The following is a 16,087-nucleotide window of genomic DNA, read 5'->3' on the forward strand; positions in this document are numbered from 1 at the left end:
AGTTTATCTCCAGAAATTCTGTACCAAGTCCAAGAGCCTGTGAAAAGCTCTCAAAATCTTGAAACCTTGAATGTGTGTGTAGAGGCAGTAAAACTCTTTCTCCTTTCCATGGCATGTCTATCTGTCCGGTTGTTCCTTGCCCTGTTGGTTTCTTCTGTGAATCCAAAACCATGGTGTTAATTCCTGCAATATGCAGCCATGGTGCTTCTAGTATGTGATGGTGCTGATAAGTTTGCTGGTGTGGGCTATGAGTGATGTCCCTTTCTTGTCCTTTTCATCTGGAAATGGTTGTTGGGAACCAGCCTCGATCCTCGAGTTCATCACTTTTCCCTTTAGTTTGATCTCACCTTTTGTCATATGTGTGTAACCAGACTTGATCAAGAAGAAGCTCAATTGTAATTGCTCATTGTTGGGGAGGGATAGGGCTGAAATTGTTGCCTTCCTATGAAAAGAGGTCCTATGATTATTGCCCTACTTACCATATTGGACTATTTGCCCATAAATTCGAATAATTCCAACTAATTCAAATAAATTCTAATGAAATCCGAATTAATTCAAATAAAATAAAAACTAATACAAATAAATCCAAATAATTCCAACAAATTCAAATGATTCAAATAAGTTCAAATGAAATCAAATAATTTCAATAAATTCCAACAAATCCAAATATATTCCAACAAGGACATGACATAAGGGCCTCTTTGTTCCTTCTTGATACAAGATTACACAAGGAGCACGAGGATTACATAATTCATCTTCCGATAATTTCTTTCTCCCTTCTATTGCATTTCTTCTATAATGGCCCTGGTATCAGCAACTAGCTGACTGTCGCAGTATACACTGATTGTTTCCCTGCCGATCAGAGCGGAGTACGAGAGGCAAAGGTGGAGGCCTCGGGGGTCGGGGCGGGGATCGGAGGGCATCGGCCTCGCCCACCAGCAGCAGGGGCGGCAGTAGAGGCGTCGCCCACCACCACCACCACAACCAGCATGCGGGCCAAAGCGGACTAGCGTGGCAGCTGAAGCAGACCAGCACGACGACCGACGTGACGGCGGTGAGCGACGGAATCCGTGGGTGAAGTGGACTAGCTGGCGCCGGTGGGTGGCGGAGGTCCTCCCCGTCGGCGGGAGGCGGAGGTCCTCCTCGTGGGCGGGCTCGGCGGCGGCTCAGGAACTGCTCCTGGATACGGCTGGCTACGGCGGCTGACCGTGGCTACGCGGTGACGGGAGGAGAAGGAAAGAAGGAGACGGGGGCTTTATTTCAAGAGCTTTGAAAGTAGAAGGACTAAAATGCAAAATAAAAAACAAATATACTACGCTCGCGACAAGAATTACGGGATGGTGGGATTATTATCATCTGATTAAAGAAAGGGCATCATGGCTAGCTTTATTAAAATTTAAACAACGCTTACATCATCCGTTAAAAGTTTAGAAATAAAAGCCGCCACAAGTTCGATGGATCGACACATCCATTTTGCGCTAGCACATGAGCTACCTTATTAGATTCACGATTACAATGCTCTATCACGACCTTCCCGAAAGTAATTAATAGTAACAGACACGCTTGGAGAATTGGAGCTGCCACTGTTGAGTGTTCAGGAATGTTTTGGAGAGCCTAAACTAAAATCAAGCTATGGGACTCCACCAAAAGAGAATTACCTCCCACAGTACTTGCAAGCATCGGCGTTCAACGCCAATTGATTCTGTAGTGGTTTCTTCCACTGGTTCAGGCGTGGTGCCGTCGCTGGTGCGCATGCCGCCCGTGCAAAATTTTAAGGCCAGCGCTTGTGTCGCCTAGCTCGTCCGCTGCGGAGGTTGTACTTGTACAGGTTCCTGACGGATCATCGATCTTCTCCGCCACCGTAAGTACCAGGCTGCCACCGAGATCAGCTCAGGTAATTCCACTTTGTCCATATACTAGTGGTTGAGGCGCCAAGGGCGCAGGCGCGTGACTGTGCATACTAATCTCGCTGATGCAGTTGTTAACGTGTTTACACAGTCCAAATGAGTGCCGGTTTTTCTCGTCTAATACATTTGCTGAAACGAGGAATGAAAGCGGTAGCATATCTCTGAGAGGCGTGCATGTGCGGTGCCGCTAAGGTGGCCGCATTTAAATCAGAGATATAATTAATGACATATGTAATTTCCGAACGTTCGGATTTTGTTTTTAAATCCGAACGACCAGTTCTCGTGCGCACTATTGCATGAGCTGGTTGAAGAGCAGGTGCGCTACCACCCGGCCTAAGCCTACTTTTGTGTTTTTGATTCAGGTTAGCTGACTTTTATACTCTGTTTGATAGCGAGGAAAAACAAAAATAATTTTGACGAGAGGGCAGACCCATGGACCAAGTTATTTCAAGAATCGATTCATTGTGTTTGTACCTCTCGATGAGTAATTATAGAGAAATGAATGTTTCTCTTCGTGTAGATTTCGAACTCCTTCGTGTGTAAACCCGAGGAAAAAAATCATTTTGAAATATACGTTAGATAGTATGATAATGTACGCACCAAACCTGGTAATTTACACACAAACACCGCAACAATTTTTTTGACCCAGATTTTTTGTCGTTAAAATATAAGATCCGATAACTTACGGGGCAACACCGCGGTAACCTTTTTTTATTGATAGCATGGTAGTTTAGGAATCGCATACTTGATAACTTACATGCCAACACCGCGATAATCTTTTATTCATCAGGAAAAAAGTTGATGAAATATACACCGGTAACTTCTGTGTGAATAACATGGTAATTTACACACCGCAAATCTGATAACTTATGTACCTCGGGTCAGGTAACTTTCACGGGGGAGGGGTGTTTGTTAAAACATACAACGATAACTTTTGTGCCATTATCATGGTAATTTTCACACGCTGACCTGATAACTTACATACCCTTAGCATGCTAACTTTGACCCAAGGGGAAAAGTATGAAACATAACCCGATAATTTCTTTTCAAAGAGCATGGTAATTTATGCACAACATCCCTCATAACTTACCTAGAAACATCGCGGTAACTTTTGACCTGGGAGTTTTTTTGTTTGAAAATATATCACCGGTAATTTCTATGTATATGATGGTACTATACGCACTGCGGACCTAGTAGATTACGTACAAACATTGTGTTTAACTTTGACCCAAAGAGAAAACCGTTGAAGCATACTCCGATAATTTCTATGTAAGTAACGTGGTAACTTCCGTACCATGGACCTTCTAACCTAGGTACAATCACCATGGTAACTTTCGCCCGAGAGAAAAAAATTATTGAAAAACATACCCCTGATAACTTGGGTGTAAATAACACGACAATATACACACCGCAGACCTATTAAGTACAAAACTACGTGTTAACTACAAAGGCATCTGTGGTGACTTTTGTCAATCTCAAGATGAACTGTCGGCCTAGTCTCTCGGATGCTCATGGGGGTAGTGTGTCTGTGTGTGCGTTTATAGGGTTTAGTATATGTGTGTATGTTTGTATTGTGTTTAAAATAAGCACTTTGACCGAAGGTGAGGAGGGGACAGAATTGCTGAAAAAAAATATCCGATACTTATGTGTAAATAAGGTATGTATGAACCGTAGACCCGATGATAACTTCGACGCATGGATAAAGTAGTTGAAACGTCCCTGTGATAACTTCAGCGCAAACACTATGATAAGTTACGTACTGCAGTGGTGATAGCTTACTTACTCCAGGCGTGGTAACTTTGGACCGGAAAAAATATCGTCGAAACATACCAATATGGAATCTTGTTTCGAAGATCTCGTCGCGACAATTTTTTTATGTGAAAACGGATTTTCAATCGGAGCTACGGTTTGAGCTACAAAACATTTTGAAGTTTGAAAAAAAAGAATCTAGGATGACATCAGCTTTCGTTCTTTAGTGCATATATGCATGTAATTGGAGGGAGGAGTGCACGTGGAAGGAAAATTGGTCATTCTAATGTATGCATATATGTAATTAGTGTAAAGTAAGGACCATTCTTACCTATTGCTAAAATCCGAACGTTTGGTAGTTATAAAAGTCCTATAATTAATAGGCTTATATGAACAACACTCACTAAATTTTGTAAACTCAAGCATCCACAAAATGAAATCATCACGCGAGGAGGGTGAATAATAACCACTGAACATAACTGCAGAGACCCAACAAGAAGCCAAGGATTCCTCGACTAAAATTCTGAATCATAAAAGAGAACCATAGCAAGCCTATGATCTGAACTACAACTAATTAAGGAGTGCTTTGCTCCCTCTTTCTCCGAATTGCGAACTTCACCGGTCAGAAGCGCTTGCATTTGCGAATTACCAAACAAAGGTATAAATCATTGAATCTATTTAATTGAGGCAGGCAGTTTGAGCCTCCTTTTGGAATTGCAATTTTCTAATTGTCAAAGGTCGTATCTACTCAAGTAATGCATTACTGGCAATGCAACATATGGAAAACCAAAAGAATTCAAAAAAAAGGATGGTAGTACCATAAGTTCATAACTACCTCTATAACATTCTCCTTGTACCATTCGACAACCTATCTCTAGCCACCAGATCCAACACATGTATGCAATCCCTCCCACAAGATTAATAATGCGCTCTTTGATCATGGGCATCGCACGGTCCTCTTGGTATGTTAATGACATTGGCGTACTCCAATGTTAGTACTATTTATGTCTGCTAGGGTCCACGGACTACTGACGTCTGATGCAACTCGCACGCCTGTAATGTGCTCATGTCAGCGACACATCACGTACTTTCTACGTCGGTGCTATTTTTCCAGAATAGCACCAACACCCAGAATAGCGCCAATCGTCCGGAAATGCATTTTCCTACTAGCGTCCCTTGGGTTAAATTAATCTGGTAGGCTCATTACTCCACAGTTGTATGCCACATGTTGTAGCCCTAGAGGATCCTTCTGGTGGTGGTATTGCCTCAGTTTGACTGAATTATACAGTGGGCTTATCTCTTGTATTATGGGAAAAGGAGATATTGTTCTGCTCTGGAAAGATAAGAAGGGTGACATCATACTGAGATCTTTACCTAAACTACATTCTTTTGCATTGGTTGATAATTTTGTCCAGCTGTAATGGTAAAAATATTCAAGGATTACTATAACCTTGTCCATCACTTCCCAACAGCAATTCCATAACCTTTCAGCCCTCTTGGACAATGTGAGATCACTGGATAATTATAATTATGATGCATGAAGATTCTTGTGGGGAGATGAAAAATAATGCACTAAAAAGGTATACTCTACTCTGATTGCTACTCCCTAGTCTATTAAGTGGATATGCAAACATGTTGTCTTCCCAAGCACAAATATTTTTGTTGTCTGCTCTTCAATGACAGAGTCAACAAATGCGAGCTATTAATCAGGAAAAGATTCATCTTGATTCCACAACATGTGTCCTTTGCCATGACTGCCATATGGAAGACATAATGCATCTTTTCTTTAACTACCTATTCACTCAAGGCTTTTGGTGGGTATTGGCCTAATATCAATATTTATGACATGATCATTGATGCCAAGAATAGATATCCATTTTGATTTTTTTTCATGAAAATTATGAATATTGGTTGTTGGAGTATCTGGAATCAAAGGAACGGTTTGCTTTTTGAGCACATCCCATGCACCATTCAGACATGTATGCATGTCTTCAAGCATTTGTTTTTTGAGAAACACCTATAGTTTTATTCATATTCATGGCAATTACATGTACACAGATTTGGATATAAGAACCAAGAAAATACAAAGTAATTCCTATGACTAAGAATTACAATGAAATCTCTTGAAAACATCTTCTTCGTGGAACCAATCTTTGCTAGAAGAAATACTACAAAGACTTCGGTAAAGAGGCTACAATTGGACCGGAGCAATGATGTTGATGAACGTACTTGGGTTACGATGATCCCCTAGAAGTGCATGTCATCGAATCATAATATCTTCACCATGATATCGATGAAAGATTTCACCTCCACAAAGAATCAAACCAACAAAAAAAAGCTTCACACACCAACATAAACTCATCAGATCCAAATAATTTGATTTGCGAGGACAGAAAACTCTCCAACCTCAGGCCACTGTCAATAGAACGAGAGTAATTTTATTCTCGCAAAATACGATAATCACTAGATGTTGACAAAGAACGTAGAACTCGTGAAGACCCGAGGTCGCACCACCTCTTAAAGCCTAGATGGCAGCTGGCGATGAGGGGACCCAAAGTTCCCTAGTGAATGACGGCGGGGGCGGCGGTTACTTCTGCTCACGAAACCCTCGCGGGCGACTTCACAAAGGGTCTGCCTAGGTCTCAGTCGACTTAGACTTCGCGAAGTCTAAGTCGACTGACGTCATGCATGTGTACCTGGGCTCAGGCGATGTACACTCTCCTTTGCTGCTGGCTCGTGACTTGTCTTGTTGGGCTAGGAATCGGTAGTTCCTTTCTTTTTTGCTAAGCCTCAAGTGCGGCCCCTCATGGGCTAGGAATCGGCCAGTTTCTCTTGCTTTATTCCTTTAGCAAAGCAAATTCAATACCTCCCCCCCCCCCGGTTCATTTTTTCTCATGACAAAAACTTCCAGTCCAATTTCCCATCATTTTTCCAGGTTTTGATATTATTTTTTCTTACAATTTTAAATTTATTTTGCATTTTAAATAAAAATAAAAATGACAAATAAAAAAATTGAATCGCATTACTTGCAAACGCATCGCACTCCTTGGAGTTGGCGGTATGATATGACATGTGTAGTTGCAACTCTAGTGGTGGACATGCGACTGGCCAACATCCCTCTCCTTCAGTTCCAGTCACAGCATATCCCTCGCAGTTGCAGGCGGATTGTGACACGTGCAATTGCAACTCTAGTGATGGACATGCAACTGACCAACATCCCTCCCCTTCAGCTGCAGTCATGTATACCCTTGCAGTTGTAGGTGGGTTGGGACACGTGCAATTGCAACTCTAGTGGTGGGCATGTAACTCCCCCCTCTCCAGTTGCAGTCGTGTTGTAACCCTTGCAGTTGTAGGCATGATGCGACACGTCTAGTTGCAACTCTAGTGGTGAATATGCAACTGGATAACATTTGTCCCCTCCTGTTGCAATTGCGTTATACCCGTTGCAATTGCAGGCGACTTGCGACACATGCAATTGCAGCTCTACTAATGAACATGTAGCTGGGCGACATCCCTCACCCTCTAGTTGTAGTTGCGTTGTACACTTGCAGTTGCAGGCGCGTTGTGACACGTGCAATTGCAACTCTATTGGTGGACATGCAACTGGCCAAACATCCCTGCCCGGTCCCAGTTGCAGTAGCGTAGTACCCCATGCAATTGCGGACGAGTTGCGCCACGTGCAATTGCAGGTTGCAATATGAACATTCACACAACTCACGTTACATAATAAAGAATATCAAAAACAAAACAAAAATATATACCTAAGAAAAGAGACAAAAAATACAGGAAGAAAAGAAAAAATAAGAAAGAAAATCAGACATATACATATACTGTACAAAAGAGTAAATGAAAAATGAAAAACAACCAAAAAATTGGCAGTGCAACAAAAAACGGAAAAGAGCCAACTGACAACGAAAAAGGCTCCAACCCCTCGCTAGCCCATCATGCAAAGCAAACCCAAGCCCGACAGGAAAAAACAAAAGCAAAGACAAACAACAACCCATCTCTCTGTACCTCTCTACACGGGCCAGTTTTAATCAAAAACTAACAGCGCACTAATCTTCAAGCAGACAAGCAATCCAACGGACAATATGTTGACTGAGACTTCACTAAATCTCAGTCGACTGAGATTTAGCGGTTCCCCTTCACAAATCTCACGTCTGTGTGAGAGACGATGTCTTCAAGCATAATTTTAATTTGGCTATGCTTAGAGCTAAGCCTAATCCCAAGAAGGGCATGTTGTCCTGAATAGACGATGTATGAGTAGCTGGTTTGGAACACTTTAAACTATCAACCCTATTGTGCATTACCATATCTGGTTATAAATGAAAATGACACGGTAGGAGGGGGGGGGGGTCCCTATCATTTTTGTTCAAAAAAAGGGAGAGCTCTGCATCATCTTCTTTGCGGATACAAATTTACATGTCCATATTCATGACAAAAATCATTTTAAAAAATATTCTATAAAAATCTGAGTTGGTGATGATGGTGTGCCTTCTATCTTTCACCAATAGCCGTCGGATCTAAATCCGACGCATAAAAAGCAAACTGTTGTAGTTTTGCAAAAAGATGTCCAATCCCGTTTTCATATTTACAAACAACTCCTTATCTCTCACAATCAACCTTATCTCTTTCCCACCACATCCAGAAAGCCATGGAACAATCTGGTGTGATGGTCGCTGCCGGCGCCGTCCACCCTCAATCTTGGTGTTCCGTGCAATACACAGACATCTTACTAGTTCAAAAACAAATTCTAAATCCGCACCATTTTCATCTGCACACATGACAAAAAATACCCCCTCTAAGAGCATCTTCAGCCGCGCCCCCAACAGGCCCTCCCCAGGCGTTTTTGCCGTGCCGGCGCCGAAAAAACGGCCCAGTCACCCCCAGAAGCCCGTTTTTCGCCGGCTCGGGCCGAAACTGGTGCCGGCGGACCCAGGCAGAACCCGGCGCCCTGGGAGGCGCCTGGGGCGCCGACACAAGCGAAAAGGGCGCGTGGGTCCGCCCTGTCGGCGAGTCCAGCGCCTATTCCCGCCGTTTCTTCCCGCTTTTCCCCCACTTCCCTCCCATTTTCTCCTTTCCTCCCGCCAATCTCCCTCCTGCTCGCCTCCCAGCCGGCCGCCATGCCACCGAAGAAGTACGTCGCCCCCCGCGCGGCGGCAACCGCGACCGCCTCCGTCACCCAGCCGAAGCAGAGGAAGCCAAGGGCGCCGCCGTCGAAGCCACCGGGCATGACAAATGCCGAGTGGAGGGCGGAAGTTCAGCGACGGGAGGCTGTCACCACCGACCAGCGCAACAGGGCCATCGCCAAGAATGCCCGCGACAACGTGGCGCGCGCGGCTGCGGTAGCCGCTTCGGCAGACCAAGCCGAGGCCGAGGCGACTCGCGCGGGGATGATGAACCCACCCGGCAGCCACGCCCGGTACGCTCCCTAGGGCCAGCAAAGCGTCGGCTCTCCGTCGTTGCAACCATGGGGATCGCCCTCGCCGAGCTACGCCGACGGGGACACGCACGGTGGGTTCAACCCAAACATCACCTTTCCCCATGGACACCCGGTCCAGCGCACGCCCTCGCCCGCCTTCGCCGGCGTGCAGTACCCTCCATACAACTACTCGCTGCCCGCCTATGTGTCCTCCCCGACGCCCCATCTATGCCGTTGCGCGCTGCCCTTCTCGCACCTCGGCGACACCGACGAGACCGAGGGCGACATGGACGACATCATCGCGGCAGGTTCGGCCGTGGTCGCCGGGTCTCCCGGATTTGTCACCCAGGACGAGACGATGGATCTCAGCGGCGGCATGGACGGCGAGCTCGGCTACGTCTACGGCGAGGACGAGCAGGAGGAGCAGGAGCAGGAGGAGGAGGACGAGGAGGAGGAGGAGCCGACGCCTGTTCCGGCGAAGGGGCGCAAAAAAAAAAGAAGCGGGCGGCCAGGTCAGGCGAGCCGCGCATCAAGTGGGCGTCTAAGGAGGAGGAATGCCTCGCCGAAGCATGGAAAGTCGTCTGCCTCGACCCGACCACCGACACGAACCAGAGCATCGAGACGTACTGGGACCGCGTCAAGGCCGAGTTCGACGATCGCAACCTCGTCGACCCCTACTTCAAAGGCGTCTACATGCAGCGCGGCTCGAAGGCGATGGCGAACCATTGGGGGCGTATCCAGGGGGCGTGCAACAAATGGCATGGGGTCGTCGAGGAGGTCGCGGCTCGCCCGGAGAGCGGCGCCGGCGTTGAGGATCAGGTATGCCACGCCGGTCTCCCGCCTCTTTTCGCCGTGTACGCCTGCCAACTGTTTGTTCCTCCGCGCAGTTGCTGCGCATGTTCGCCCTGTATCGGCAGAGCAAGAGCGACGCCGAATTCAAGTACCTCCACGTTTACAAGCGCATTGACAAGTGCGAGAAGTGGGCGGAAGTCCGGCGCACCCTCGACAAGGCCAAGGAGACCTACAAGCTGGACGCGCCGACTCCTGGCGCATCGGAAGGGTGGCCGGACGGCAACAAAGGTGCCAAGAAGGGGAAACACGCTGACGCGGCTACCGCTCGAGTGCACGAGTCCATCAAGCACTGCCTCGCCTACATGCAGGCCCTGGCCATCCTTCGTGAAGAGAAGACCGACGCGCGGTGATCGGCGTTGATGTCGAGCAGCGCCGTCAAGCTCGACCTGCTCCGGACCAACATCGCTGCGAAGAAGAGAAACACCGACCTAGCTTTCCCGCTCGGCGGGGCGGACATGCTCCAGAGCACCGACGAGGCGGTCAAGGCGTGGTACTTGGCGGAGCGCGGCCTCATCCTGAACCAGCTTCCCTCGACACCGCTGCCGACGCCAACGCCCACGCCGCCGCCGCCGCCAAGCCCGCGTGATGACGCCTCCACGACGCCCAGCAGCACCGATGCCGCGCTGACACCGCCCAGCGCAGAAGCAGCTCTGACACCGTCAAGCCCGCGCACAGCAACTCCGCCGACGCCTGGGGCAGAGCCCGCCGAGTGATGCGAACGCAAACTTCTGCCGCTCTATTTTTTATACGCCTGTCCGATCGCCGAACTGTGACTTGCGATCGCTGGACTTGTGTGACGTCTTTTGTGAGCGGGAACGACCAAGTTCGAATTTTCCGCGTCCCGAGGGCGGCGCCTGGGGGCGTGACTGGGAGCTAGGTCGGCCCCAGGGGCCAAACTAGCGCGGGTTCACCTCCAGACCATTCTTTTTTAACGCCCTGGTGGGCCGAACGGCTGAAGATGCTCTAACAATCTAACAAAACATGGTGAAGACTCTGGAGACGCCTCAATCCCTCTTCCCTCCCTCCAAAGTCCAACCAACCCAAACCCCTCCCTCCGCTGGAGCTCCATATAAAGCCAGCCACACTACCTCATCCCTAAACCCGCCTCACCCTTCTGCCTCATCAAGCCCCTCCCCTCCCCCCTGCCTCCACCTTATCCTCAGCGCAGCAACAGCTCCCGCTCCCGCACCCCCGCCTCCAATGGCGTCGGCCAACGCCATCTCCACCGCCTCCCTCCTCCGTTCCTTCTCCTCCCAGGTAACCCCCGCCCGCCCCTCTCTCACGCGCCGTTCCTCTGCACGGTCCCGCATTCCCCTGCCCCGCCCCTCAATCCGTGGCCTCATTGCCCATGTATTTGTTCCATGAATTGTGTGTTCCTGCGAAGTTGTGATTGCCTGCTCGGATTTGTCCCCATTTTTCTCCCCGGGTTGATGTGAAATTGGCCTCGGTTTGTGACCTGTGCTGTTGGGTGTAATGAGCAGGGGAGGCTGAGGAGGTCCAAGAACGGCCGCTCGTCGCGGCTGGTGGTGCGCGCGGACGCCAAGGAAATCGCCTTCGACCAGAAGTCCCGCGCCGCGCTCCAGGCCGGCGTCGAGAAGCTCGCCAGCGCCGTCGGCGTCACCCTCGGCCCGCGAGGTGATGCTCAGCCGCCTCTAACAAACTGCAACTCCCGTTTCATGCCTGAACCACTAGCTTTTCTGCGTTACTGTTGTGCCCCCCATAGTTTCATGATAAGGTTGTCAGAAAGTCCACATGTTCAGTATCTGCTGCCAAACCTGACTGCGCGCTAGCTAATTGTTCATTTCATCGGCGTCTTCTGCGTGCCGCGGTCTGTTGTGTGACCCAATTTTGAGTCAACAGAGCCACAACATAGCATGAAGTCATGAACATTGTTATTTTGGGGTTTGACTTGGTCATGGTGCATAATGCTTACTGGACTGCAAGACTCTGAATTAAAGCAGAGTACTGTACAAAATATGCCACAAGCATGGACCGAATTGAAACATGTATAGTTAAGGAATTCCAATCGATAATCATACAATCTAGAAACAGTTTTAGACTCTGAGGGGTACCAAGATGGAACACAACCTATCTTTCTAGATTTCTTTCACACTGTTTGCACAAGAGTGTTATATACTCCCTCCGTCCCAAAATATATAACTGTCTCAACTTTATACTAACCTTAGTACAAAGTTGTACTAAGCTTGAGACACTTATTTTGAGACGGGGGGAGTAGAATCTAGGACTTGTTATAAGAGTACAAAGCAATACTAAGACCAAACAACACCTAGCACGCGCGCGCGCGCACATGCACACACATTTCGTATTATTTGCATAAATACCAATAGTAAAAGCTTTTCATACTGAATAAAATGAAATTAACAAGCTACTTAGTTTTTGTTCGCCGATTGGCATCAATGCGGAGGCAAGGATCATTTTTTTTTCATTTTCTAAAAAAGAAGAATAAATTTTGGTGTTGAATTGCAGATTTTTGTCATGCAAGTTCTAACCTTTGGATGTTTTACAGGGAGGAACGTAGTGCTGGATGAGTATGGCAACCCCAAAGTGGTGAACGATGGTGTTACCATCGCCCGTGCTATTGAGCTAGCTAACCCAATGGAAAATGCCGGTGCAGCTCTGATTCGTGAGGTGACCTGCTTTTTATTAAGATGTATATTATATTCTTATCTTATTCCAGCAATCACAATTCCTAATGCACGTTGTCCACTTATTCATGATTGAAGGTTGCTAGTAAGACCAATGATTCTGCTGGTGATGGGACTACGACTGCTTGTGTCCTTGCTCGAGAAATCATCAAGCTGGGTATTTTGAGTGTAACTTCTGGTGCAAACCCTGTATCGCTTAAGAAAGGAATAGACAAAACTGTCCAGGGTCTGATCGAAGAGCTTGAAAGGAAAGCTAGACCAGTTAAGGGCAGTGGTGATATCAAAGGTGATTGTTGTTATTTTCATGTTATAGATAGCTTAGCCCTGTGACAACGAGGTTGGTATGAGTCTTTTTCAAGCGAGGTTTGAGTTTTTTAAAAAGGATTCAGAAGATAGGCGCCTAATTTGATGCTTGTTATTTAGTACAGCTGTTGCCTCTGTCTGAGGATTTGTCAGACAATAGTTTCCTAACTTGGATTGTGGTCTATATTACAGCTGTTGCCTCTATCTCTGCTGGTAACGATGAACTTATTGGAGCCATGATTGCTGATGCCATTGACAAAGTGGGCCCAGATGGTGTCCTTTCGATTGAGTCGTCTTCATCTTTTGAGACTACTGTTGATGTTGAAGAAGGGATGGAGGTTTGTTGAAAATCCAGCCTGTATTTTCATCGCCTTTGTATCAAATAGCAGTTTCACATTTTTACATGTAATGGCAATGCATATATGCTGTCACATTCTCTCTCTCCCTGAAGCTTTCTTAAATTTCGGCGCAGATTGACCGAGGCTACATTTCCCCTCAATTTGTGACAAACCTTGAGAAATCTATTGTGGAGTTTGAGAACGCTAGAGTTCTTATAACTGATCAGAAGATCACAAGCATAAAGGAAATCATTCCACTTCTGGAGCAGACTACACAGTTGAGATGCCCGCTGTTTATTGTAGCTGAGGACATTACTGGTGAAGCTTTGGCAACTCTTGTTGTTAACAAGCTCAGAGGTATTATTAATGTTGCGGCAATCAAAGCCCCAAGTTTCGGTGAGCGGCGGAAGGCTGTCCTTCAGGATATTGCCATCGTGACAGGTTTGTCCTGCAACCAATACTGACATTCTTTTCCTTGTTAGTTTTGTTTACAATACCCATTTTTTTAATCTTGTTTATTCCCTGATTTCTTAAACATTTACTTATTCCTATAACTACTTTCAGGCGCTGAGTACCTAGCGAAGGATCTTGGTCTGTTGGTTGAGAATGCGACAGTAGACCAACTTGGGACAGCAAGGAAAATCACAATCCATCAGACTACAACAACCCTCATAGCAGATGCGGCTAGCAAAGACGAGATCCAGGCCAGGGTTGCACAGCTAAAGAAGGAGCTTTCTGAAACTGATTCCATCTATGATTCTGAGAAGCTGGCTGAGAGGATTGCCAAGCTTTCTGGTGGTGTGGCCGTCATCAAGGTTGGAGCAACAACCGAGACAGAGCTCGAGGACCGTCAGCTGCGGATTGAGGATGCGAAGAATGCCACCTTTGCAGCTATCGAGGAGGGCATTGTTCCCGGTGGTGGTGCGGCATATGTGCACCTGTCTACTTACGTCCCCGCGATCAAAGAAACCATCGAAGACCATGATGAGCGCCTTGGTGCTGACATCATTCAGAAGGTAACTTGCTTAGACATCAATATGTTAATGGGTTGAATTACATCAATCTCTTTCATGGCAACCAGATGGTAGAAACTGCATTTACCAGAAAACTAACCTGATAATGGTATGTTCCACACATGCTTGTCTATAGTTCTATACTGATAGAGAATGCAGCTAAGGACAATCATTTAGGATAGTTAGACATGTTAAAAGTTGATGTTCTAACTGAATAAGGTTTCAGACTAAGGATGCGAGCCGCAATACTTGGTACTTGCTGGGATGTATATTTCTAGAAATGTGGAATAACACTTGTGTACTGTCCTTACAGTAGTGTGTTGTTTCTGCAGGCATTGCAAGCACCGGCGTCACTGATTGCCAACAATGCCGGAGTGGAAGGGGAGGTTGTGATCGAGAAGATCAAGGAGAGCGAGTGGGAGATGGGTTACAACGCGATGACCGACAAGTACGAGAACCTGATCGAGTCCGGCGTCATCGACCCCGCCAAGGTGACGAGATGCGCGCTCCAGAACGCCGCCTCGGTGTCCGGAATGGTCCTCACCACGCAAGCCATCGTCGTCGAGAAGCCCAAGCCCAAGCCCAAGGTCGCCGAGCCAGCGGAGGGGCAGCTCTCCGTCTGATCGAGCTGTATGTAAAGCTCTCTTTCGGCCTCCTCCGTTTTTTAGATGCTTCAGTTCAGGCCAGGCCAAGCAGTAGAATTTTGGTTGAGATCAACTCAAAGTGAAAAAAGGTCTAGAGTAAGAGTAGGATTGCCATTTTTGCGAACCGAACGGTAACCTTCCTCGCCTGATCTGAATGAACTCTTGTGAATCAGAGAAAATCTTCAGCGTCATTTTTGAAATAAATAAATACTGATAAGACCACAGCGTTCTACATTCTCCATTGGAAATTGTCAACTTATTATTATGTTGTCGCACATCACATATTTATTGTCGGAAAGAAGATCATTTTTCTTCCGGAGGTAGAAGAAGGCCTCGTGCTACTCGCTCATTTTGCCCCGTCGTTTAAGCAATGGCGCAAGATTTTCAACGCCAGCCAGCTCACGCCGTTGAGCTCGTGGTCTGCGTCGGTCAGCGGCGTCCTCTCGCCGGCCCGGAAGAGGAACGCCTTGTCGCAGCGCACCGGCGTGCCACGAACCTGCTCCAGCAGGGTGGCCGCCTCCGTCAGCATGTCCTCGTCCCCGCCTGCGGCCAAGTCCCTGGCGGCGCGCCCCAGCCGGCGCACGGTCAAGGCGTAGTCCTTGGCGCACTGTTCCAGAACCAGCCGCCGCCGGGGCGACGTCTCGGCGGCCTGCAGCCGGGCGATGCGGTCGCCGGTGGCCTTGGCGGTCGCCCCGGCGATCCTCACCGCGATGACGACGAGGCCGAGCTCGTCGGCCGTCGCACTCGCCGGGTCCGCCCCCAGCGTCTTCACGCACAAGTCGTAGTCGTGCGCGGCCTCCCAGGAGCCGGTGGCGACGAGCGTGCACGTGTCCTCCAGCGTGCTCGCCCTCGCCGTGCGCGCGTGCTGCGTGAGGAGCAGGAGCACGAGGGCGGAGGAGAGAGCTTGGAGAGGAGCCATGGTCGTCGTCGTCGTCTGATTTGTTTCTCTCTCGACTCGACCTATATATACTGTAAGACGTACGTAGGAGTAATTAGATGGTGGCGCTGTAAATTTGTGTTTATGCTTTCAAACGTTTCCATTCGTTGCTCATGCATCAAAGTGAAACTCTTTTACTAGTTACATCACATTGAACAAAAACCGAATGTATAATAAAACAGTTTCCCTAATAAAACATTAGTATTGGGCCCACAACCCATTTTCACCATTGAACCCTATCTTTCCGTCCCTCAAA

At 47.7% G+C, this 16,087-nt stretch overlaps 1 protein-coding gene and 1 pseudogene across 1 annotated transcript; one reads left to right on the top strand and one right to left on the bottom strand.

Moving 5' to 3' along the window:
- Positions 1–11,020: 11,020 nt before the first annotated feature.
- On the top strand, positions 11,021–15,135 carry LOC119352919 (ruBisCO large subunit-binding protein subunit alpha, chloroplastic-like). Its single transcript, XM_037619513.1, has 8 exons — positions 11,021–11,187; positions 11,412–11,565; positions 12,458–12,579; positions 12,675–12,882; positions 13,092–13,237; positions 13,372–13,678; positions 13,802–14,253; positions 14,583–15,135. The coding sequence occupies exons 1-8, from the start codon at positions 11,131–11,133 to the stop codon at positions 14,871–14,873; spliced, it is 1,737 nt and encodes a 578-aa protein (XP_037475410.1). The 5' UTR covers positions 11,021–11,130; the 3' UTR covers positions 14,874–15,135.
- Positions 15,136–15,323: 188 nt separating this feature from the next.
- On the bottom strand, positions 15,324–15,813 carry LOC119357476 (annotated as a pseudogene).
- Positions 15,814–16,087: the final 274 nt, after the last annotated feature.

The sequence above is a fragment of the Triticum dicoccoides genome, chromosome 2A (genome assembly GCF_002162155.2).
Source record: "Triticum dicoccoides isolate Atlit2015 ecotype Zavitan chromosome 2A, WEW_v2.0, whole genome shotgun sequence".
In the NCBI taxonomy this organism is placed as follows: Eukaryota; Viridiplantae; Streptophyta; class Magnoliopsida; order Poales; family Poaceae; genus Triticum; species Triticum dicoccoides.